Genomic DNA, 26,289 nt, shown 5'->3' on the forward strand with positions numbered 1-26,289 from the left:
TTCATTACAGTTTTTACTTTTTAATATTCTTTTCTCTGCTTTTCAACATCTCTGAGGATGTGGGTCTAATCTTTCCTGGGTATAGGTTATTAAAGACTTCACAAAGAAGGTGACTTTTAAGGAATAGTCATGTTTTGAAGTATGCATGGTTCATCTGATAGAAAATAGAAGCGTCCCATCCTGGGCAGAGGGTGTGACACGGGCAAAGGCCAGAGAACGCGGTGCCTCTAGGCACTGTGAGCCAGTCCGGGTAAGCGTATCCACCAGAAGGCAGTGTGGGAATTGAGGCAGGAGCTTAAGAGGCCTTGGGGGAGCTTCTGGAAGAAAAGGAACGACGTTATCAACCTTACATTTTTAAAAGATTGCTATTTCCTACTTGGTTCCCAGCTACCTGACCCTCTCAGTTTTTATTGCATAGAAGAGAGATCTCAAGACATGCAGAGACTACTGAGCATTAACTCAGAAGCCCTGGCTCCTCCCACTGTGCACCTGTAGTCAGCCATGTCTCCCTCCGTCTGTGCTAAAGGGTAGGGTGTGCCACATGGCAGCGAGCTGAGTTAGAAGGGGTGGGAGCTGGTGAAGGGCCCACGCTGCAGCTGACAATTTCTTAGAATTAAAGTCACTCAAATTAAATGGTTTCCTGCTTTTCCTTTGATATTTCCCTATGGCAAATGGAAACTAACCAGACACCAACTTCTTTCCATCACTTCAGTGGACTCACATCCTACTTAGAATTCAGATGTCCAAAGTCCCCAGCCAGGGATAACACATGCCATTCATCCTCCGTGTGGCAGAGGGGATGTTGCTGTCCAACCTTGAGGAACATCTGTGAGGTGCTGTGACATGGTGGGGAACCTGAATTTTGGAGTCAGACAGGCTGGACTGCAAGTCCTGGTTCCGCCATTTCCTGGACTTGGGACCTTCACAAGTTTGACTGTATCTACATTTTCTCATCTGGAAAAGGGAGTCAGTAGTACATCTGTCTTTCTGTTGTTATGAAGATGAAATAGCATCTTCAGAGCACTGGGTATATGATAGAATCTCAATTATAGTCTTGCTAGAAGTTAGTATTCTTTCATTTCTTATTCTCTGGAGGCTTTAGAGATCCTGTTTGCTTGATGCCCTTACAACATCTGCTGTATTGTAATGTGGAAGCTCAAAAAGTAGGAATTAGTGATAAAGCATATCAGAAAGAAAAATGTCTCTCTGATTCCAAATAAGGAAAATGTAGGAGGAAGAAGAGCCAATAAATAAATCAATTAACTGGAAAGGGGTAAAAAATGTCTCCCACACTGGCTTTGTATTACAAATCTAAGGACTGATTTCCACTGATGATCTCTATGTCTACCCAACTAATAATACAGTTTTCTAGTCAGAATCATGACCCTGTAGGGTGCTTTTAGTTTTAACGCACAAATCATTATTATCTGTCAGAGTCTTTTTGCTGTGGCCACCAACAGAACACTTAGGCCTGGCCAGCTCCTGTGCCATCTCAAGTGCATGAACCCTTACCATGCTGGGTTCCCTGGGGACACAGATAGGCTTGCATTTGGAGCTTTTTGCTTACTAGGGAAAAGTACATATGCACTGATAACTTCAACAGTGTTCTAGAAATTCTGTACACATGTTCAAAGTGCTGCAGAAGCAAAAAGACAAGAATACTTTTTTTAGGTTTCCTGGAAGGAGTGACTTCAGGAAGGTCTTAAGGAAGAGGCGAGTTTCAAAGGCAAAGGTGGAGAAGAAGCATATTCCTGCCAGAGAGAGCATGTCTGAGAGCAGAGGCACACTGAGGAATGCCGATCAGGACAGCTGTGGGGAAGGGTTGGGTGGAAGTTCTGGAAAAGTGCCTCGATGGGCCAGAATGTTCCTTTGGTGGGGAGCCATAATGCACTTAATCAAAGGAGTAATAGGAACAGTTCTTAAGGATGATTTCTCAAGGAATAGTGTGTATTCTCGCTGAATATTTGCTATGGTTTTGGTTTCATACCAATTAAAATATGGAGCTTGGTATCTCAGAACCTAAAATCTGTGCTTCCATAGAAAAGCAGAAATGCTTCCCTCATCTGGGCCCTCTACACTGTTTATCATGGTTTGAATCTTAAATATCCCCAAAGGTCATGTGTCGAAGTCTTGGTCCCCACTCTGTGGTACTGTTAGGAAGTGGTGGAACCTATAGAGGTGGGTGTGGTGGGAGGAAGTTATTGGGGGTGTGCCCTTAAGGGGGATATTGAGACCCTGGCCCCTTCCTGTCTCTCCCTTTGCTTCCTCCTGCCATGAGGTGAGCCATTTTGCTTCGCCATGTACTCATCACCATGATGTTCTGCCTCACCACAGGTCCCAGCAATGGGGCCAAGTGACAGTAGACAGAAACCTCTGAAACGATGAGCCAGGATACACCTTTCCTCCTTTAAGTTATTTTTTTTCTCAAGTATTTCATCACAGTAACAAAAAGCTAACTGATACACTGTATAGCTGTAGGGTGCCTCTTGTCAGCCCACTCCCTGCAGTTATTACAGATGGGCACCATGTGGTCTGGCCTACAGTCCTACCCATTCTTCTGCATGTCCTAGCCTTCTTTTTCACAGGGGTCAGCCTGCACTCTTCATGCTTCTTACCTCCTGCTTATCTGCATTGATTCCCAACCTTATCACTCCCTCCTATCATAATGAAAGAGGGCTTCCCAACCCAGGCTCTTTCCCAAGCTCTGTCTCCTCTATATTCAGCCTCTTTACCATTTGCATGCAGTTCACCTTCATCTCGAAAGAAACCTGCCTGGATTTTACATCAGTCTTCCCCGACACACCAGCTCTTCGTAGCCAAGTTTTGGAAAGAATTATCCACACATAATCCTCGTTTGCTTAACCATTAATTCCTCAACCCCTGCTGCCCCTCTGCTGTGGCTGCAGTCTCTAGATGCTACATTCGTGGGACATGCCCTGACTCTTTGTCTGACCACTGCCTGTAGCTCACTCTGTCTTGGCTCACAAGATGGTCACTCCCACACTCTCTTTTCTCCTGCTGTCCCATCACCCTTCAAGAGCACACCTTTTTAAAATTGCTTGCTTCTTTAATGTTTTTCTGTTGAAGCCTGTGTATATCCCTTGTTGCTTCAGCAACCATCAGTATCATGGCAATGAGCAAATTATTTTTTTAAACCTGTATCCCTACATCTTTCTCTTAACTACCAAATACACCAATCAACTGCCTTCTGGGCTTCTTTACCTAGATATCCCACAGTCACCTCATATTCAACAAAACATACTATATCTTAGCCTCTCCGGGCCCCTGTGGACCAGGGTGGATAGGCACCACCATCCATCTAGTTGTAGGAATCAGAAGCCTGGATTTTGTCATTGCTTCCTCCACATTGAATTAATCTCCAGGTTCCATCAATTCTACCCCCATAATATCATGAACCCATCCTTTCTCCATTCCTTCTGCTTCTGTTCAAGTTAACAATATCTGTCATCTCCATTTCTGCAATAGCCTCTGTCCAGTCTTCTCGTACCAGTCTTACCCTGATCTGATTCATTCTCCATTCTGCAGCTGGAACGATCCTTGGAAACAATATCTGATTATGTTACTCCTTTGTTTAAAATCCTTCAATGACTCCATGTAGCCTTAGGATACAGTCTAAGCTCAGTACAGCAGACAGGCCCTTCTTAATAACAGCCAGCATTCATCAAGTGCTCAATCTATGCCAGGTACTGTTCTGAGGGCTTTACACATAACAAAACATGTTTAATGCTCTGTTTCCTGATGAAGGTTCTGTTACCATCTCAAGTTTTACAGTTGGAAACTGAGGCACAGAAAGCTACTAAGTGAGGGAGCCTAGATTCAAACTCCAGTCACCTGACTCCAGGGCCACCCTCCTAATCACTATACTACACTGTCTCCTCTGCGTGGCATAGCTTCTTATTCATTCAGAAATACTCATCAAGGATCTAGAATGTGCCAGAAACTTCCTGAGGCATTTGAAGCTACAGCAGAAATCAAAACAAAGATCTATTCACATTCTAAAGAATAAAATAAGTAAGAAACAAGGTATGCAGTAGAACAGATAGATTAGGGGTAAATGCTAAGGATATTCTGGAGTGGAATATCGAGGGAAGACTTAAGAAGGGAGGCTATCCAGGAAGGGAATGCTGCAGCTGAAAGACAAAGGCCCTGGGGTAGGAATGTGCCTGGCATGCTTGAGGAACAGCTCAGAGGTCAGTGTGGCTGGAACAGGATAGGGGAGGTAGTTCAGAGGAGGGTCAGATCATGTTGAGCTCAAAAGATCACCTTAAGGACTTCAGCATGGACTCTGAGATGAGAGGCCACTGGGGGATTTTGAGCAGAAGAGGGACATGTTTTAATGGGATCACTCTGGCAGGTGTGTTGATGATAGACAATCGGGAAGCAGTGGTGGAAGCTGGGAGACCAGTTAGGGACCGGGAGAGAGTGGATGGTGTCTGGGACTCACTAGTTGAGGCAGCTACAGATGTGACGAAAGCAGTCAGATCTGGACATATTTGAAAGGGAGCATCCACAGCATTTGCTGGTGGATTGGAAGGGGATGTGAAAGAAAGAGCAGACGCGGATGATCTCCAGGTCCAGGGCCTTGGCAATCCAAAGAATGGAGCTGGCATTCTTGAGACAGGAAAGACAGAGTAGCAGATGTGGATGAGCACTGTCTGAAGGTCAGTTTGGGAGTGATCAAGTCTAACATGCCTATTAAGCATCAAAATGGAGAGAGGCTCTGTCGCCTCCACCCCATCCCCACTTAAACACACACTTGCATGCCCCTCATGTTCTAGTCCTGCTGAATGACTCAGAGTTTCCCAGACTGGTAGTGCTGTTTCATGCATGCATGCCTTTGCATCTGCTGTGCTCCCTGTCTGGGAAGCTGTCACCTCATCCTTCAGTCTTCCCCGGTTGTGCACCAGTGCCCTAATGGGAAGCATCTCTTTACATTCCTTGCTTCCTTATCAGACCATGAATCCAGGTGTCATCCCCTTGACAGTCCCTGTCCCTAATAAGAGATGCCATGCACAGTAGGTGCCTTCTACATTAGATGGACAGGCACCTGGGTGAGTGAGCCGAGGGATGGACAGATGAGCACTCTGCACAGTTAGACTACACTGTGTTTTGATGGTAATGACGGGAATTCCCCTGGAACAGTGCCAGGTGAGATGATCACCCAGATTTAAATGAAAGAAACAGCAGATGTCAGGAAGTTTGTGTGCTAATCCTGCCGTGTGCATTAGAACACTCCAGCATGAATCCCCTTTCCCGCACACTGTCCCCACCCTCCAACCCCAGCGCTGACTCCTGGTCTTGTTAATCTCCAGCATCAGTAAGCATGTTCTTTCTACTTTTGCACATCCAGGTCTGTAGGGGAAATTTTGATTATAAAACCGGAAGAGTGTTTAACCTAATGACGTGCTGCGTGCTTGCTTTCCCCGGGCCTCCGGGCCTGCCAAAACCATCAGGCCTCATTATTTAGGAAGCCGCCGCAGCCAGGCATTACTAATTTGGGCATTACTAATTCCAATGCCTATTCAGGCAAATGAGCAATGAATGTAAAGTGCTTTTGTCAGTGAATTGCAGCGAAGGGGGATGGAGGGAGTCAGGGGAGAGGGATAGAATATTTGAGTTTTGCTTCATTTCCAGAAAGGACAGCCATTGCTTCCTGGAAGCTGCGCTTGGCAACGGGCATGGAGAATGGGAAAGATTTATTTCCCTTTGCCAAAGCTCCATAATTCAGCTTGAGTGTTTCAAATCGATACATTCCTTGCAAAGTTTCCAAGGGCCGCATTTAAAAAGCCGTTTTTAAAAATTATCAGTCCACGACAGCATCCCCTGGTGCTACCGGCAGGTTGGGGATGCTTTGGGTCTTCCAGACAGGCAAAACCTTGATGAAGAAAGGAGATGGTTAAAAGTGCAAAGGCAGGTTGGAGCCCAGAACAAGGCCAGTTGCACCTGCAGGGCCCCCGGCGATGCACACCTCACTGGTTTTGTGGGTTCTTTCTGAGAGGAGCAGCTGACAGGCTCCTCTAAAGGCTCGTGTGTGGAAGTCAGTGACTAAAACTCTATATTTCTTTGACAGTGCCGTCTGTCACTGAGCTCAGGACTCACCTGCGGAGGTCCTCACCATGATCTGGGGGGGCTGAAGTGTCCAGCCAACAGACTAAACTCAAGTTTTTGTGAATTTTTAAAAATTTTATATTTCTGACATGAAAGACAGCAAAAGGTTGTGTGCCTTTATTGCTGTTGTTTTAAACTCCACCAGAAATTCCCTCCATTGGGAAAGTTTATCTTCACTGAAATCATTCCTTAGTTCTTCAAATGTGAGAAGCCGTGCATTCCCACCCTTGACTCCCAGGGCCCCCTGGGCCTCGCAGCCATTTGATTCTCATTATGTTCCCTCTGGATGAGCTCCGTGCTTCCTGAATGTAGTGGTTCCTGCATTTTGGGCCATGACCCCATTTACTGTGTCCAGAGACCCCTGAGATTAATTATCACATTTCTTTTACTTGCTGTCACAATACACAGCAGCAGTTCACCAAGAGACACAGAAGATTGGTGCTCTTTTTTTTTTTATAAGACACTGGAGGCATGCTGTCCTTTGAAATATGAAATATTCTGGGACAGAGTCTGGAAAGACAGCACAGACAATAGCATAATTCTCAGAGGCTTCACATAAGAGCACAGTAGCTCGATAACAAAACAAAAGCCCTTGGGCAATACTTATAAACAAAACTAGGTAAAAGTATAACCCCAAGATGCAGTGCAGTTTTCAATGGACCTTGGAACAGAAAACCCATATAGCCGAGAGGTATTCAGTGGAAACATGGAGGAATGGTGGAAAACAGTAGTCCTGTAATTTTGCTCTTTCCAGCAGCAGAGTGGGGGACCTGCAGGGTGTAGTTCTGGGCACCTAACTAGCTGTGTCTACCTCCCAAGACAGCCCTGTGTTATAGAGAAACTACTGGGAGTGGGAGCAAATGGAGCAGGATAGGTACAACAGAAACTTGGGGGAAAGCTCCCCAGAAGAAAACAGATGGGAGAGATTTCAGAAAGCCAGCCGCCATATATTTTTATCACTACGTGAAAAAAAAAAAAAAAAAAATTGAAGAGAGAGCCAGGTTAAGTTGCAAGCATGCCATTTCCTAAAATTTCAAGGAAAACAAATGCCACATGAAAAATGAGTAATAGGAAAATAGTGAGGTCAAATCCCATACAGAGTTTTTATAAGTTAGAAGGAAGAGAGTAAGAAGCAGAAGAGCATCCCTGCATGCCCAAACCACATGTCTTTGGAACAATCAAAATGATCACTCACCTCTAAATTTACTAAAAGAAATTAAGAAAATGATCTAAAACATGGAAAGGGGAGACAATGTTAAATTAGAATTAGAAAAAAAAAAACCTCCATATGAAATGGCAGAACTTAGGAAAGACTTAAAAAATAAAAGAAAAAAATCTCAGAAATGAAGAAGAAACTAGTAAGAATATAAAGTGGATCTGTTTTAAAAGGTAGGTTTTAAAGAGAAACAAAAGGTGAAGACAAAAATTTTTAATAAAGAAATATAAACAATTCAAGAGAAAGTGACACGTATTAAAGGCAAAGGAATTTCACCCTATTGCGGATGATAGGATTCTCCGTCACAGAAAACCAAAGCAAGCTCTTGTCTGTGTAATTCCAGTCTGGGCTCTGTCTGCACATGGTCATCTCCTCTGCTCGCTCTCTCTCTCTCTCTCTCTCTCTCTCCCCTCTGTTTCCTTATAAGGACACTTGTCATTGAATTTAGGGCCCACCTGCAGAATCCAGAATGATCTCATCTCAACATCCTTGATTAAGTTACATCTGCAAAGACCCTTTCTCAAATAAGGTCACAGTGACAGGTTCCAGGGATTAGGATATGGGCATATCATTTTTTTTTGTGGTGGGGGGAGGGGGCCACCATTCAACCCTTTGTAGTCATTAAGCTAGTAGGTAATACAAACAGGATTCAAATTTGAATTTGGACTTTATTTTATAAAAAGTTGGCTAAAGGAGACTTTTAATAGTCCCATCAAGTCCATAGTGAAAGTGGCCAGCATGCTTTGATAAGCAGTAGAATAATAGGTGGTCAGCCTGCAAATCTGCTGGAGACCTCACCTGAGCAGGAACTCTGCTGGCCTTGAGAAAATGTTTTTTGTTTTGGTTTTTTTTTAAAATATGTTTTTTAAGTTATAGATGGATGCAATATCTTCATTTTGTTTATTCATTTTTATGTGGTGCTGAGGATTGAACCCAGTGCCTCACATGTGCGAGGCAAGCGCTCTGCCACTGAGCCACAACCCCAGGCCGGGGATAGTGTTTTTACACTGTGTGAGTGAACATTGCTTGCACCATCAGTCATGTGCCGCTCATTCTCTTCCCAGTTTTCTCAGGTTCCCAACTCAAAATTTAAAAAGAAAAAAAAAAAACAGAGGTCTCTTTCCAGAACTCAAACTCCATATCATAACTTATACCTCGTCTGGTGTAGAATGAAAAGGACCTTTGAACAATTGTAAGCCCTAAGCACCTATGGGTGAGAGTAAGTCCAGAACTCCTTTCTTTGGCATCTTGTGCCATTATGTGTCCTGGCTGTCAGGGTCCCCTGTCAGCTGAGGATCCATCCTTGACACTGAAGGGCCACCTGGCTTCTTCCCTGACTGCCTATGAAAGCCAAATAGGAACGGATCACACTGACTTCAAGTTTTCCCCTTTACCAGCTTTCTCTTCCGTACACAATTTGTCATGCTTCATCCACAGTTTGAATAATGTAAAATTTAGATAAAATGATGGAGTAAGAGAGCTTTCAGGTGTCCTTGTGACCACTGATCTGGCCTGAAGCAGTGACAGAATTTGTGTTGTGTTGTATTGTTTTTTTTATTTTCCTGACTCCAAGGGACTACTCCTGCAACCAGGGTATCAGTAACCTTTACAACTCTGGAACTAGTAACAGAATATTTTATGGACAAATTTACAGAAGACATTTCCCAGTGAATAAAGAAGGATGGAGGGGATGAGGAACAGAAGATTGGCACACACGTGCGCGCACACCCCCCACACACACACACACATGAACATGCATGCAAATACAACACAATCATCTTTAAATAGCAGTTGCTTGTCCAAGTGTGATTTTTTTTGTTTTGTTTTGTTTCATGAGGCGTCGGCGTCGCTGTTAAAATGATTTCATCCTGCCTGTGCTGTCATTCTGCCCCTTGGATGCTGATTCAGCGTCAGCTCAGATGGCCTCTCAGAGGAGCTTGACTCAACACCCAGAGGCCACCAGCAGGGCCCTGGATTCACTTGGAGTTCCTCTCCCAAGAGTCAGCGGAGAGGAGAGGAAGGAGGCATGGAGTGGAATTCTCCTTAAAAGGAGACATTTCAAGAAAAGCATTGCTGTGGAAGTGTTTTAAGTTGCTGTACACCCTGGTTCAATCTGTCTTTGGGGCCCTAATATGTATTTTCTGGAGTTAGTGTTGTAAAAGTTAAACACTTCGCATCCTTCTTCAATCTTCCACTGCCTTCCCAGACCTCCCTCACCTCCCATTCACCTCTGGTGTTCAGTGATAGCAGGGATTGTCTCCGTCCTGAGAAAAGGCAGCTTGCTTTTTCACATTTGCTAAGAATAAAGGGAAGCCCAGGAGGGAAGGGGACAGGAGCAGCTGAACCACACAAAGGACAGCCTCTCCCATACAGCAATTGGGCTGAGCTGGTCCCCGTCCAGAATGAGAATGAGTTTTATTCTTGTTACACTTTGCAGAGGAATGTTCTGTAGACTGTGGCTGTGGTGGGCACAAGAGATCATCTGTGTGTGGCTTAAAAGAGCAAGAGGAGAAAGAAAGGATATTCATTCTCTTTTATTCAGAAGCCCTTAGTACTTCATCCGTGTTCTGTGAATCATGCACATCCAACAGGATCTTTGTGTCTTCTATACCCTGTCCATTTCCACTGAGGGTTCAAAATCACCCTCACACCGGCATTTCACTAGCGGTTTTGATTTGCTCACTAAATCTGTTTGAGGAACATCCAACTCTTTTTTTTTTTTTTTGGTTGGGAGAAGTACTGGTGATTGAACTCAGGGGCACTCAATCACCGAACCACATCCCAGCTCTATTTTTTTTTTTTTTTTTTTGTATTTTATTTAGAGACAGGGTCTCACTGAGTTGCTTAGTGCCTCGCTGTTGCTGAAGCTGACTTTGAAGTCACGATCCTCCCGTCTCAGCCTCCCGAGCTGCTAGAATTATAGGGATGCACTACCACTCCTGGCTCCGACTCTTACTATTTATTTTTATTCTTTATTTTTTTCCCTTCTTAAAATTGACCTTCTTGTGGGCATAAATTTGGTAACTTTTTGCACTGCAATACGGGAAACTCTGCCCCTTTTGTCTCTTTGCTTTAGAAGCACCTCTTCCAATATTCTCTCTCCTTGTGTACCTATATCGCCTGGCTCTTCATAGATGAAGATAATTTGCAGTGATGAATCTCTACTGGTATGAATAAAAACTTTTAGTATGTTACTGATGGTTTCTAATATACCTAAGGAAGGGGCATTCTCCCATTTAAGATCAGGTGTGCTTTCCAATGACACCCAAATTAGCTTTTATAATTTCATGTTCCTCCCATTTCAGAGTAAAAAGAGAACGCCTTTCCTGTCTGCCTCCCTCTTCTGTTTTTCTCCCCATAGATATTGGGAGAGATATGTGTATATATTTCTCTTCTTAAATCTAACTTGTTTTTGCACTGTGTCACAGGCACATGCTTTTACTCATTTGCATACATGATACTGAAAAATGCTAAACTGATTCTCCAATGATCCGTGCATAAACTTGAGGTGGTCCGTAAATGTTGAAATTGCAGACAGATATTTCTGAGCCTGTGCCTATGCATTTTAAAAGAGGGTTAGTTTCTTCCCTGAACTCTCAAAGGGATTCTTTGCCTCCAAAAGTTGAGAGGTATTGCTCTAATCTATGCCCCCTTTCCATTAACACTTCACCCTCCCCCATCATTTCTCTTTTCAGTATGACTTCAATTAAATTGTTGATGCTTAGTTCTTCGTGAATTTTTGCATTGGCTTTAATTTTTAAAATATAATCAACCCTTGGTGTCTGCAGAGGATTGCTTCCAGGACCCCTGCAGATACCCAAATCCAAGGTGGCATAGTATTTGCATATAACCTACATGCATCCTCCCATATCCTTTTTAAACATCTCTTGATTCCTGTCAACAACTAATACAATGTAAAGGCTATATAAATCCTGGGTATTCTGTATTATTTAGAGAATAAAGAAAAATACCTGCAAAGGCTCAGTACAAATGCAGTTTTTAAAAAATATTTTCAATCCACAGTTGTTTGAATCCATGGATGTGGAACCCATAGATTATATAGGGCCGACTGTTTCATTAAACTGTTATTATTTATCTTAATTGCTTAATATTTATTTCAATGCTGAGGTTGTTAAAGTGCCCCTTAAATGTTACACCTAAGGCAAATACCTCACTTGCTTCCCCCTTGTCTGGGCTCTGAGTGGGCTTCTGCTCAGCCCTTGTTCTTCCGCCCTCTCACCTACCACATATCATTATTCACGTCTCCTCTTCATCCATTTTCCTAGCCTGGGCCCTGATGATGCCAGCCTCTTCTTCAAGTGCTGCACGGGCCTCAAAGCTCTGGGAGAGCTTCACACAGTTGACAAGAAACCTTGCTCCAGCTTTTGACACTCCAGTGAGCTGTAGAAAGTAGTTGATCTCCTGAGATACATGGCAAGGTACAACTTGTCTGCTCTCTAGGCTGTGCTCTCTTCCTGACCCCCCAAAATGCGCAGCACTCCCACATATCTGGTATGGTGCTAGTCTTTATAAGGACTACTACATTTCATACTTAAATTTGCCTGAGAAGGTGAAAACTATTCTTGGCCCCATTTTTATATGTCTCTTACCACATCAGGCTTGCTGTCCAAAAGTGGAAATGAGAAGCAGTCTCCAAAGTCATGTTTGTGAGGGTCAGTTGCAAGCCATGGGCCAGTTTTCTGATCTAAAAAGCACACCTGATCTGTCAACAGGTTTTCTGCCCAAACACCTTTGAGGCTAAGTCAGAAAAATCTGCAAAATGAAGTTTATAAGAAAAAAATAATTCAAGGGAATTGTATATGATTTTGGATCTAAACATGAGCATAAAGAATCCCTGTTCTTGGGGATTTTACATGAGGAGAACCTTCCAGCCTCCCCTTAGAAACTGAGTGCTGAGATTCAGGGTAACCTTGAGGACAAAAATAGGAAGGGTTTGGAGCTTCCAATTCCCTAGTGACAGAATTTGTGTACAGAAAGCAGTTTTGATCAAAGAGTACATCCAAGGTTAGGGACAGGCCTAGAGGATGAGCTGCTGGAGCTCTTTGAGATGCATCCTCTGGAAGCAGCTTCAAGACTCAGAAGATACTTGGTTTCCTTTTGGAGGGGAAGAATGCTGGTAAGCCCTGCCTGCTGCAGCCCCTCTGTGCAGGTCAGAAAATGCTCTCTGGGCACTGTATTCAGGATCTACAGCTAAACTAGGCCTGAGAAGTCAAGTTTATCACTCATTATTTCTAATCCTTTATATTTTTACAGTGCATTTGAGAGTGCAAGGGGCTTTTATATCATTATTTCCTTTGACCCAGAGGAAATTCACTGGACTGATACAGATAAGGTGGAGCTGGAATTTTGGTCCTAGACTCATTGTAACCTTGGGCAAGTCCCTCAACCTCTCTGAGCTTCAGATTCTTCTGTAAATGACTTGTGCCAGCTTTAGCTCCTTCACAGAGGATTTGCTGAGATGACATGGGTATGGAAGCATTTGGTAATGTTTTGAACCGCACAGATCTAAAGTGTCCTAACTGTTCAAGCCACAGCAGGATTAAATGATGAAAGGATAAGGGTGGCAGTTGCAGGCTGCAGAACTAGCCCGGACGTGGGTCACCTAATAATGGGGATCTTAGACTGTATAGTCTAGCATTACTGGAGGACCATTGTATGCCTAGCCCCATGTGCAATCACTGAGAAACCCCCTTCAGCTATATGCACACACATTTTAATTCTTAATATCTGTGCCTAAAGATTAGCAACTTTATATTGTTATGCTGTGTGCATGTGCGACAGATCCCATCAGTATGTACAACTATAATGCACCAACAAAAAATGTGGGAGGAAAAAAGATTAGCAATTTTATCTCTTAGGATGTAGAAGAGGCAGTGAGGGGCACTGCTAATTTGGACTCAAGACTGACAAATGATGAATTGGTTAACAAGGTAGAAATGATGAAAACTTTTGGTAAAAATGAAAACAGAATTAATTAGGGAAGGGAAATGAAAGACATGACCAAGTGTTTTTTTTTTTTAACTTAAAGATGGCAAATTTTAAAAGTGTAGAGAAGTTCCTATGATCCCATGACCTGAAATGCTACATCACAGCTTACCACCCTGTAAAATGAAACTCAGACTCATCAACTGCATATGACTTGTTGGAATGAGAAGGGGAAGATAACGAAAGAATCTGATGAGTTGTTTTTAACTAGAGTTTTTTAAAATATAAAAACAATGCATGCTTTATATAGAGAATAAGGAAATTAAGAGAAAAAATCATAAGAATCACCTATAATTTTACTATTGAGTGACAGTTGCTGTTAACATTTTTATGTTTTATTATAATGTGGTTCTGTGCATGACTTTAGCTTGATCACATGAGTACACACAACTATTTTGGTTTCAATATGAATATGTACTCTTTATAAAGGTTATGTTATTGGTTGCATACTTTTTATTATAGATGTTGTTAATAGTTTACTTAACTATTCCCTGATGTATGTTCTCAGTTTTCCACTATTAAAAATAACCCTTGATATTAAAAATAACAATGAACATCTTTGTGCATGAAAGATTTTTCTGTATACAAAGTTATTTCTTTAAGGTAGATTCTCAGAAGTTAACATTCACTGGGCTCTTAAAATATCACTCAGTCGTTTGCCAGAAAGATCATGCCAATTTATCTTCCCACTGTTTTGTACCAGTCTAATGAGCTTGGATTTTTAAAAAGATGTATATAATGAGTGAAAAAAAACAAGTTACTGAAAAGAAAAATATAAAGGCGAATTTCTTAGATCTAGAATGTTAAAACTAAGTGAGCTGAAAACTATGAGAGGCACTTAGGAGAACCATGAGTGATGGGCAGGATAAGAAGAAGCATGGTATCGCCTTCTAATTGGGTCAGATGGGGTAACTTTAACATATGCAAAGGGAAAACAGAACTGTCCAACTTCTTCTTCCCTGTCTTGCACCAACAAGACTGAAACAGGTAGTGCACACACTGACACAAAGGAATTGAAGCCCAAGACAGGTGGATTCAAATCCAAGTTCTTTTAAGTAACTTTGAAGCTGTTAGCCCAGACATATGTGATTCCTGGCCAGAGAACTTACGGGGGTGAAAGTCACCCTTGACAGTGACCCTTAAGGGAGCAGAAAATGGAAGAGGTAATTGCAAAAAAGATGAGCCATTGTTCCCTGATGTTAGGATTAGAAAAGGGTACCAGAAATAGAAAGTATGTGGGGGTGGGGAGACTGGAAAGAGTAAAACAACTGACCTGATATAGCATTTCCAGGTAAAGTTCAGCGCAGATTTTCAATCCTTTGAGTTTCAAGCACTTAGGGAAAATGTATCACTCTGGAGTCAGACACCTGTTCCTGCTCTCCATCCTCATCTTCTTCAGTAAGGTTGCTATAAATTTTATATTTATGTTGTATTTCTGGAGACCAGGAAAGCATTTTGTTTAATTTCTAAATGTTTTATTAATAATATTGGGAAACATAGTCCAATTACCAGACTACTTAGGTAGATTGATAAGAGAAGGACCCTACCCCGAGGGAGCCAATCATTTGATCAGTATCCATCTGGAAGGAGGTGGCTTGTGTGTCTTCAGAGTGTCCCCAGATCAGCACTTTGTCAGTGACCTGTTCAGGTGGCAGATGCTTATCAAAGCTGCAGAGTAGAGATGATCCTAGAAAGAGATTCAAATCTGGAGATACTGCAGGAAACTGGAATGATGAGGTCTAATGTTGATTAACGTGCATTCTTTTTTTTTTTAATCTTATTAATGAGTTGCAAATGAGTTAATTAATGGGTAATTATTTGGGTACCAGGATCATTCCTAAGAAGCTAAGATTACTGCAGTATTGATTATCAAGCATAATTTTAAGCTTTTTGTAAAGTTTTCAATTCTTTTTTTTTTTAATTTTTTATTTGTTTTAATTAGTTTCACATGACAGTACAATACAGTTGGGCTCCAAGTACCAGGTATACAAGTACAACTCAGGGTGAGAGAAACATGATCACAGTAATAACAATAGAAGAAAAGCAGTAGCCGATATGTATTAAATGCTTGCTTTATAGGAGATATGGGCAGATCTTTTATATCATCATTATTATTTATAAGATTTCACTTTATACTGGCTTTATGTCATCCAAAAATTTGATAAGGATGTCATCAGTATTCAATGGCACTTAATTCATATGTTGAAAGTTTTCCCTATTTTTCTGTTGAAGCAAGTGAGACATAAAGAGGTTAAGTGACTTGTATAGATCACACCACTGAGAAATAGAAATTTCATGTGATGCTCGGTGCCTGCAGTCTTAACTGCTGTGAAACATTTTCCTTTTTGTCTTTTCTTTCTTTCTTTTCTTTTCTTTTTTTTTTTTTTTTTTTTTTTTTTGAGTTTATGAATTGAGCTTTCTGTCCTGCCAAAATGTAAATAAGCTTAGACAGAGGTAATTAATGATATGGACTTTGGGTCTGACCACCTGGGCTCAAATGTTGGGTCTTCCATTTCCTGGCTGTTGAACTTTGGCAAAGTCACTTAACTTCTCTGAGCTCCAGTTTTCTCCTTTGAAAACATGGATAGTGATAGTTCCTGCCTTACAGGGTTAGTGTGGGAATTAATGAGTTATGAAAATAGTGTGGCACACAGAAAGCTCTTGTGCTTGCTATTACTGTTAGGCTACTTGAGAGGTCATATGGTGGATGTTTAGAGTTAGCACCAGAGGGCCTATTGTCCCAGCACCACCACTTCAGTTTACACATGCTACAGTTTTCTCATCTGTAAGAGAACAATAATCATTGTCATGACTAGATTCAGTGTCAGTGTGTAATAATTGCTGACTGTTATTGATAGAACTATATTATTTAGAAAAGGAAAGGTGCAACCTACACTATTCCTGTAGTTTGTGTAGGAATGTCTGCCCAACAGCATCCTCACAGGAGATGTGCAGGTTGACAAGGGTCTAAAAACTATAATGCAAAGGTTGTGTTTGGACCTTATGCTTAATCCAAAGGTAGGATGACTAAGCAAGGAAGTGATAGCTGTCCTCACTATGTCAAGGGTTACAGAATTGTGTGTCATCAAGTCAGGTTTTGAGAGAACATGGGATGTTGGAAAGAGTCAGGGCACCTGGGGGCAAGTTCATCAACTTTTCCAGGCTTCAGTTTCCTAATCATTAAAATGGAATAGGGCTTGGACAATCTCCGATCATCTCCTGTCTCTCTCACTTTGTGATTCTGCCCTCCTTCCCATAGAATCTAGAGCAAATTCCTGTTTATGCATAAAGTTTGGGATAAAGGATGACTTTTGCTAAGTGGCTACTATAATGAAAGAACTTTGAACTGCATATTGCTCAAACCACATCTGCTGTCTCCATTACCTCATCCGTTCTACTGACATGAGAATCTAACCTACTTTGCAGGAGTTACATGAGGTGATAACATGGGGAAGCATCTCATCAGCTCCAAAGATGTAAACTGCTGTGTGGATCATTGCTATGGCTGGCTTACAAATTTTTCCAAGAATGAAAATATAAGACGCTCTTAAACACTAATCTGTTTGCCGTGATTCAGAAGATCCTTCAGGAAGTTACAAAATCTCAGGGTCATGATCATGAACATGGAGTAATTTTGTAGAAAAATTAAGGACCTGGCAGTTTGTAGTCTTTGGTTTTTAAGATTCAAACAAAACAGGAGCATACTGACTGTTCTAATCCCTGAAAGGAATAGAGCTCCCATATTCTCAGTCCATCATTTTACAGATGAAGGCCCTGAGCCAGAGAGAACCTGAGCCGCCTGCCCAGAATCACGTGTTAATTAGTGGCTGATCTGGGAATAAAATCCAGGCTTCTGACTCCCAGCACACTCTCCATCTTTATTATAAGCATAACTCAAAGACTGAAATGAGGGTAAGATTGCCCTGATGAATGTGGCTGCCCACTTTGAACATGGAATTAAAGATATCAAGGAAGTTTAAGAGCCTGGGTGTATCCTAAGGTATGATACCATGAACTTGACTCAACTCCCCCTGGGAAAAAAGTGCAGTGGAATAGCCGTTCATTTCCTCTGCACAAAATTCTTCTCAGGTAGTCTCTGAAAATTAGTTAGCATTAAACATGCTGGTTTTAGTAAACGGCTTTCACTGGGTTTGTTATGTGCACAGGAAGTAGTATATAGGTGCAGAACAATACAGTGTCTGTCTCGGGCTCCCCAGCTAATAATCATTAGCACCTATGTTCCTTCACCGTGGTGAGTCAAGGTTTCAGGAGACAACTGTACAACAAGTTATACTTGTTCGCCTCTCACCTTGCTCAGGCAGCCTCTGTCGGCAGCTGTGATGTCACGTGAAGAGTCGGAGCAGTTGAGTGCTGTGAGCAGTTGAGTGCAGTGAACAAGCAGCCCAGAAAGTAGTGCTTTGTTTCTGGAGGCATTAAAAGCAGAGTCTCATCCATACCTTCCTCCTCTTCCCATTTATATATCTATTTTTCTGAGGAACTAAAGATTTTTTTTTTTTTCCGTTATATTTCTGTTCTCTTGGTAGCTTGAGAACGCCTCCAAGGATCTCAATCTTGAATAGGTAGGAGTCAGTTTCAGTCTTTTTTGAATCCTAAGAGGTGTTGAAAACCAGTCTCAATTCTGAATCTGGAAGGGAAATGCGTATGTACACGTAAAGTGTTGGACCAGAATGTAGACCCTGGGATCAGACTGCCTGGGTTGGAATCTGAGCTCATCTTGTTCCTAGGGCCGTACAACCTTGAGCAAATCCCTTTAGTGTACTGAGCTTCAGTTTCCTAATCTTAGCCCCTATCTTAAGGGTTATATGAACATTCAATTAAATGAACTAATATTTATAAAATGATTACAACAGTGCTAGGTGTATAAAAGCGCTTAATAAATGACTGCTTAGTAAATTAAATGGTTTCAATTAGACCAGAATTGCTTCCAGGTCCTATTCTCTGTTCCACTCAGAAGCTTTAACACACCAGGGCCCTTAGGTTTGAGGGAATGGCTTCTTTTTCCTCCATTAAAATTTGCAAAGCACATCTTATGCCAAACCTTTTTATTCTGTAGAATTAAAAAGGAATCACTTTGGGATTTGACTTCCAACACCTAAAGTGTAGCAGACCTCTTTTGAGATCAGTGAGCTATCCACCTTCTCTCTTTATGCTAATGGAAGAGCAGTTGACTGATCCATTTATTGAGTGGCCTCGAGCAGGTAGATTTCTCCATCAGGGTCGCTTTTGTAAAACTGCTCGGGTTGCAAAGTATTCTCTGTCACTTTCTGGGTTCCTTGAGCCTCAGGTGGGTTCCTGGTGAGGGGTTCCCACCTGGCTGGGGCCCTGGTTGCCTCAAGGACTGGACTGTGGGAGCGATTAATGGGAAGTGAGAAGAGAAACAGTTGTTCTTACCCAGCAGCACCCTTTGCAGTGTGTGACTCTTCTTGTATTTAGGGAAAAGATTACTCATGAGTATTTTCTTCCATAGAATATAAAGAACCTCAAATTACTACTTGCATCCCCCCGCCCACTTCTCCTCACCTCCCTCCATCTCAGCGTGTCCTCCGCAGAAACTTCAGCATTTTGCTTTCATTTCCCCTCCCGTGCAGGATTCAGTTCTGTATCTGCTTTGGCACCGGCACTTCCCGCAAGCTGCCCCGTGCTTTCCCTGCTTGGCCTGAGCATCCTGTACTCTCCGGCCTTCTCTCCACCAGGGGCTTTCGTAAGCCAAGCTTGACTTGACTGGCCACCCGTCTCATAATGGCCACTGTAATCCTGCTCCTTGTGTGGGAGACAGGAAAGTAGACATCTGTAACAGCTAATCACTGTGCTGGTCCCATTCAGAGGGGACACTGTGGACTGTAGGAAGTGTGAAGGTTTTCACTGGCTCAAAAATTGACTTTGCTGAGCGGCTGCCACCTCACTATGATTCCCCATAGGGATTTTCGAGGTCACTATAAAGAGCGGGATGCCTCCTGTATCCTAGACCATTTTAACAGGCATGCTTTCTGGCTCAGCCAATAGTCAAAAACAAAACTTTGAATCCTTTAGTGACCATGTTTTAGACTAACAGTCACGAAACAATCACATATTACTCATTATTCTATAATGCTACTTGGTTTTTTTTCCATGTGAAAAAAATAACCCCCCTAAAAAAAAAGAAAAGAAAAAAAGAAAAACTCTTAAATGCCTGGCTCTAATGATTTTGATGCCCAATAGTGTTTTATTGGTGCCTTACAAGATGGCTGACTTTAAGTGGACTTCCATAGAGTCAGAGGAAGCCAACTACCTTTCTTCAAAAGGATATTTCAGAGAGGGGCTACTTGGAGCCAACATTGTGCCCAGACCCTAGATATTCTCCAAGGAATCTCAGCCCTTTGTTCCCCACTCCAGCAGCCCACTAAGTAGACTACACAGTTCATTGTCATACCTGTTTCAGGGTAAAAGGTGATTCTTTCCAAGATCTAACTGAAGGACACTTTTATGACACACTCAGGGAGTCTCCTTAGGAAGTGTAAGTAACTTACACTGAGAGACTGAAGCTTCTCTTAGCCAACATTGATTCCATTGTTCTCTATTTGAACTACTGAGTCATAACATGTGATTTTAGAGACTGAAGCTCTGTTGAGCTTCTAGCTTCTTCTGACCCCAGTGGTTCTTAAATTCTTGCTGTCAGGATTCCTTTTAATTCTTAAAAAATTTTTGAAGACTTCCTAAGAACTTTTGCTCATGTGGATTATATCTTATCTCTATTTGCCATATTATAAACTAAAACAGAATTTTAAAAATACTTATTAACATTGAAAAAGAGTAAGCCAAGGGTACATTCATATAAATATATATTTTTTAAAAAATGTTTTCTAAAACAAAAGAAAATCAGTGCAAAAAGTAGCAGCATTAGACAATTTTACAAGTCTCTTTAATACCTCACTTTATAGAAGATAACTAAATTCTCAAATCTTCTGCATTCAATCTGTTGCACTTTCACTTGTCATGTAGCCACTAAAGCATTCCACTATCTGGTCAGGAAAAAAGAGAAAAAGAGGCAAGAACTCTTAATATTATTAAGAAAAAAACTTTGTACTACATAGATATCCAGCAAAAGTCTTGGGAACCCTAAGAGGTTCTTTAGTTCAAACTTTGGGAACCATTGTCCTAATCACTTGAATGATATATCGAAGGTGTCCCACAGCAGCAGACCAATATAAAAATACAGGACTCCCAGCCAGGCTCCCAGAGACCCAACCTGAGCCACCCTGGGCCTCGGCTCCAGACCTCCCACCATCCTCTTCTGATCCTTCTCAGAAGGACCTCCCCAGGAAGCTCTGACATCAGCAAGTCCAATAAAAAGGCTAAAGATCTTTCATCCTTACCTTGCCCTCTTATTCCCAGAGGCTAGCCTGATGGTTTCCCAGGGGCTGAGTAAGTCTGTCTTCCTGGAAGAGTTTTCAGGGAACACTTCATTATTTGGCAGCTCTGGAAGGTCAAGGCCAACTTTGAAACATTCTCACTTCAAAAGGGCACTGGGCTATAGTCAGATGAGCTCTGATTCTAAGATCCCCTCCAAAGCCTAGCTGAAGTTTGTCTTAATTCTGTGCCCCTGGGCTACTTTAGGCTGGAATTAATACAGACCCTGGGGCAGGGTTTTAAGACTTACCATCCCTCAGACACTTGAAAAGGGAGGGCCAAGGTTTCCTCTTAAAAAAAAAAAGAAAAGAAAAGAAAAGAAAGAAAGCAAGAAAAAAGATAATCTGACAGCACTTAGGAAGCCTGAGTTTTAACCTGGGACTTAGAATCTAGCAACGGGGCTCTTGAGACCTGGAGACTCATTTTTTTTTAACTCTTTAGAGATCTTTATTCCTTATACCAACTGTCCAACTGATAAGACCTTTTCTTCTCTTTTCTCTGCCCTGCTCTCTCTCCAACAGGCTTGCAGCCAATCTACTGGAGCAGGGATGACGTAGCCCAGTGGCTCAAGTGGGCTGAAAATGAGTTTTCTTTAAGGCCAATTGACAGCAACACATTCGAAATGAATGGCAAAGCGCTCCTGCTGCTGACCAAAGAGGACTTCCGCTATCGATCTCCTCATTCAGGTGAGAGTCTGGACTCTTCATATGGGCTCCAGGTGGAAAATCTGTAAGTCAGTGGTTGGTCTTTGCCACCACTCGTCCAACCTACAGAACCTCCACAATCGGTCATCATAGGCAGATGACAGTGACACTTTTGTAAAAGGAAGATTCCACTGATTTAAGCCAGTTTTAGGGGAGAAGAAGTTTCCAGATCAAGGGGAGACTTGAGGTTTGGAGAGGTAACCCACTTATGACCTACAGACACTGGAACTTAAGGGATCTAGTTGTGCCACCAAGCAAAGAAGAAAATGCCCTTCCTGCCCTTGCATCTGTCTACCTGGCTCCTGATTCTGAAGACTTTCAGAGATGGCTGAAAGAGAGTATAGGTTGTGAACTGCTCATTTAACAACAAGAAAGAAAGGGACATGGACATTGCTGAGGCCGAGATGACAGGAAGGAAATAGGAATGAGGGAACTGGAAGTAAGGGCTGGGAAATGTAGAGCTACTAGTAGCCAGGGCAAGTTTAGCAATAACTCAAAGGGCCTGGAGTGATTTACCGTGGAATCCAGACGTTTTTTGAAGTAAGACTTGTAGAAATCCTGAAAGATAAAAGTAGAGTTTCCTAGAGACTATCTAACTAGGAAGATTTATCACAATACGGGCTCCTAAAATGACATTAGAAGGTTTAATTGAATAACAAGCATTTGCACCTGCAAAGTATGTTGCTAATGTAAGACTTCAGGTTTGCTTCTCAACTTTATTTTTCCCACTTTATGGATATGGAGAAGATAGCTGTCTTGAAACTGCATATAACAAAGGGGAACTTCCATCTCGGATTTATTCTCTTGAGGGATCAGTTATGAAGCACAGAAGGTCCGCATCCTTTTGAGTTTCCTTACACACCGACTTCCATGTGACTTGCCTGGGAGAGTCCCTTTTATTCTTTGGCAAAGGGCAAAGATCCTGCATGAGGCTGTGGCATAGCCCCTAAGTAAATTCAATCCTATTTAACCCTGGAGGCCTGCCAGAAATTAATAAACTAACTGTCGTCAGGAAACATCTCCCATTTCGGTGGGGTGAGATAAAGCTTTAAAGTAGAATACCATCTCCTCCTTTTCCCAATTGCTGCAGACCGTTTGTATGAAGAAATGCTAAAGAGGAAGTTTCCCCAAGTATAGATGTTATTGAAACTTGAAAGTTTATGTCTCTGAAACAGGTAATTTTTAAAGTTTTATCAGGGACTCAAGCATACTAGGAACATTTTGTCTCAAATCATTGATTTTTGGAGGGTGATCTCAGAACAAGAAAACTATAAAACAACCATATATGTAACTAAAACTATCCTAAGTAGTTCCTTTGAGTTTGTTGCAAAAATACTTCCCTTTTCTGTTCCAGTGGAAACTCAGTAGTGTCATGGTCAAAGAGGCAAAGTTATATATTTGAAGGCAAAAACCCCTAACTCTTAAGTGTTCCAGTGAAGCCGCTTGCGTAAAACAAATGCAAAAAAAAAGAAAAATGCAGTGGTGTGTCTGACTGGATTTGACCTTGGGCAAGCCTTCCTCCCAAGACCCTATAAATTTCCCCTGCATCGTAGCTCACATGCTCATCTTTATTGTGGGTCTGTTTTTCTCCCCAGTGACCTCTCAGTTTTCTTCATGTAACTTGGTTCTCTCTGCTCAAAGCTATGAATAAAGATATGTGAAACTAGTCGGTGGCTCCTTGCCACTCTGTCAAGTCTTTGCTGGGGTGGGCCATGTGGAAAATGGCCCTGCTCCCAAGGAAGTTAGTGTCTAGTTAGAGAGGCAGAATTGCATTGACCCTAAAGACCAAAGGCAGCTGGAGAAGGGAGAGAGCAGATAGGGATGGGTCACATGAGAGAAGAAATGGAGTTGGTCTGGAACATGAAGGGTGGGTGGAATTGAGTAAGTGGAGGTAACTGGAGGGGATTCATCTCATAGATTTGAGTGATGGTTAAAAAAGAGGAAGAAGAAGTCCACTTAATGCATAGAAGAGGCAGGAGACAAGAAGGCCAGCTAAGGCCAGCACCCTAAACCAGACACAAGGTATTACAGACCACAGATAGGTGGTGGCAGTAGAAATTCACTCCGTGAATGCTTACTGAGCAACTCTGCAACAGTGGTATGGAGGTCTAGCTAGATTATTAAATGAAGCTCAAGGGTATGGCAATGGAGATGAACTTTGAAAACTTGGAAAGGTTGACAAGAGGGAAATAAGGAAGGATGTTGAGGAGGAGGTGGTATGGGCAAGTTTGCAGGAAGAAGAGTTCAGATAAGGTGGTACATGCTAAATCCTCCATTTGAAACTGTGCACTTTCACTCATCATCCCTCCTCTCACTTGTTTGATTCCCTTCTCACGTTTCAAGATGTGTGACTTTTCCTGAAAAGTTTAACTTTACTCACAACCCTATGTCCCTAGAATCTTATTCCCTCACAATCTGGGTTAGGTGTCATTCCTCTTTTATCCCATAGTATTCTCTGCTTCATGGCCCCTCACACCCATGCACACACAGAGTATATACATGACTGGTTTCTACCCCATATCCATCTCCTAGAATAGAAAAATTCAGTGTGGGCAGGGGTTTTGTTCTGCACTACCTAGCACAGGTTATGGCATCCAGTTGGCACTCTAGTGGAATGACGATCCAGCTTGAGTTCGCCTTAAAAGCCCAGGTGATGAAGATTGGATCTCATTCTGCAGATGATGGGTGACCTCTGGAAAGTTTTGGTCAAGAGAATGACCTGATTGGAGGTCTTCCTTTAGGACAGACACTTACCATCAGTACAGAGGGTAGATCTACTGGGTCATGGTCACTACAAGCAGGAAAGCTAGAGAGAGTGCTGTTGCTATAAATTTAATGCAAGACAGTGAAGTCCAGACTGGGATTGGTGAGACGCAGCAACCAGTAGTGCTTCAGACAACGTGGTCAGCTATGGTGGGGAGCCGATTTGGAAGTTGTGGAAAGAGTTCATTTGGGAGCAGGCAGAAAAGAGTAAAGAAGACGTGTCCTGTGAAAGAAGAACAAAGCCAGAGCTGGGGATAATAGATAGGAGTATTGTCCCCTGTAGGTGGATTGTTGTGAGCTGGGATACAGGTGAATTTATTTATACTGTGGGTAATTTAATTATAGTATCAGCCAGAAAACCATGGGCAGAATTGCAAAGTGACACCTGCTAATAAGGGCTGCAAGAAAGCTTATCAGATTACAGAGGAGTATCATCCCAGGCTCTGAAGGACAGAACAAAGACACACGTAAAAGAGCCATCTTGTGAAGTGACCAGCAACCCCGGCCAGCCAGATGAGGTATGATGTGGGCACAAGTGTTCTCCTCAGGCAGAGACATGGTTTGTATAGAAAATCTTTTTTTTTTCCTTACTCAGAACATTTGCAATTGTTTTTTTCTGATGTGGGCTTTCTGCGTTAGCAGTTTGGTGGCTTCTCCACCTGGCTTGTCACAAATCACATCACTTACTTTAGTTTCTTCATCTGTAAAATGAGGTTTTCACCATGTATGTCCTAAGCTCCCTTCAACTACTAACAGTTTGGCCCAACTTCAACACTGAAACAGTGTGAAGCTTTAGTGAACGGTAGGACCATCCCACCCAACCAACTTGTAAAATGTAGACTTCATACATTTTTTTTTTCCTATCTTTGAATGTTTTTTGCTACTTAAGCAGAGTTGGGAGTTTCTTCTCACTATTGGAATAAAACCAAAGTACCTGGTGGCCCCATCACATAAAAAGAGGATCATATCTTCCACCCAGCCATGTTTTCCACACCTGGTCTTTCCCAAAGCTGGGCTCTCCTAATTCATCTACACTGTAGAGAAGAGAGCTGACTCCATACATTTTAATTGCCTGAAATATGAATTTACCTTAAGCTCAAATACAAAAGCTTCTCCAATGCTGTGTGTTGTATTCTTTGGTCAGCTTAACAAATCATACTTATTCATGTTAGGAGGAGAGTCGTCCTTTCCCACACCTACAATAAAGCAAGGAGCACTTGGGCTGGGCTTTAAATAGCTAGGTGGTCTCTAAACAGAGAGTATCACAGTTGAAGACAAAGGGGGTCTTTTTTGGGGGGAATGGTCTTCCGACCAGAAGATATAACAAGATAACAAGCTTATGACACTTGCAAAGTTAAAGAATAAGTGTGAAATGATCCTAATTTTATGAAAGCATCGCCCAAACAGAATAATTTTTCCCTGGGTTACTAGGTAGTTACCACAATTAAATGGTTGTGGGGCGATTTGAACTCAGAGAGATATTTGGTTATAGGACTGCTTTTGAACTCTGAGAAAATACACTAATAAGAGGGAACAGACAAGATATCATTCATATTTACTCTTATTTGGAATTATCCATTGCAGGGCATTCAGGTGGAATGGATTTATACACCCTTTATTTTATGAGTTAGTATCAATTTAATTCATGTTGTACCCTCATTCAGTGCTAAAACAAAAGGTGGGGGAGAACCATATTTTCAAAATTCCTTCAATTCAATTTAAAAATTTATTGGAGATTTCAAAACACATTGGGAATTTTAGTGTACTAAAATTCACAGTCTTTTAGTATTCCAGAGGCTGATTCTGCAAATTATTTCTACCCTTGTCAATCCACCAGAACCTTTGTCTTTGGAAATATGTTTTGCTTGTATTCATAAATATAGTAAAATCCCATTTCAAAGTTAATCTGAAAATACTAGTCATGTACAGATAGTTCCTTGGACCAATTTGCCTAAATTTCTGTTAAGCAGTGAAAAGTAGTTTCCTGAATTAAATGGCTGTGTCTTGGGGCTGGGGATGTGGCTCAAGCGGTAGCGCGCTCGCCTGGCGCAATGCGTGCGGCCC

At 42.0% G+C, this 26,289-nt stretch overlaps 1 protein-coding gene across 4 annotated transcripts in view; it reads left to right on the plus strand.

The window, feature by feature from the left end:
* Etv6 (ETS variant transcription factor 6) overlaps positions 1-26,289 on the plus strand; it is a 225,147-nt gene that overhangs the window by 154,580 nt on the left and 44,278 nt on the right. For all 4 annotated transcript variants that reach the window (XM_076854126.1, XM_076854129.1, XM_076854127.1 and 1 more), the window contains exon 3: positions 21,280-21,444. In XM_076854126.1, the coding sequence (XP_076710241.1) occupies positions 21,280-21,444 (165 nt within the window). The remainder of the gene's footprint in view (positions 1-21,279; positions 21,445-26,289) is intronic.

This window comes from Callospermophilus lateralis, chromosome 4 (assembly GCF_048772815.1).
Source record: "Callospermophilus lateralis isolate mCalLat2 chromosome 4, mCalLat2.hap1, whole genome shotgun sequence".
NCBI classification, from domain to species: domain Eukaryota; kingdom Metazoa; phylum Chordata; class Mammalia; order Rodentia; family Sciuridae; genus Callospermophilus; species Callospermophilus lateralis.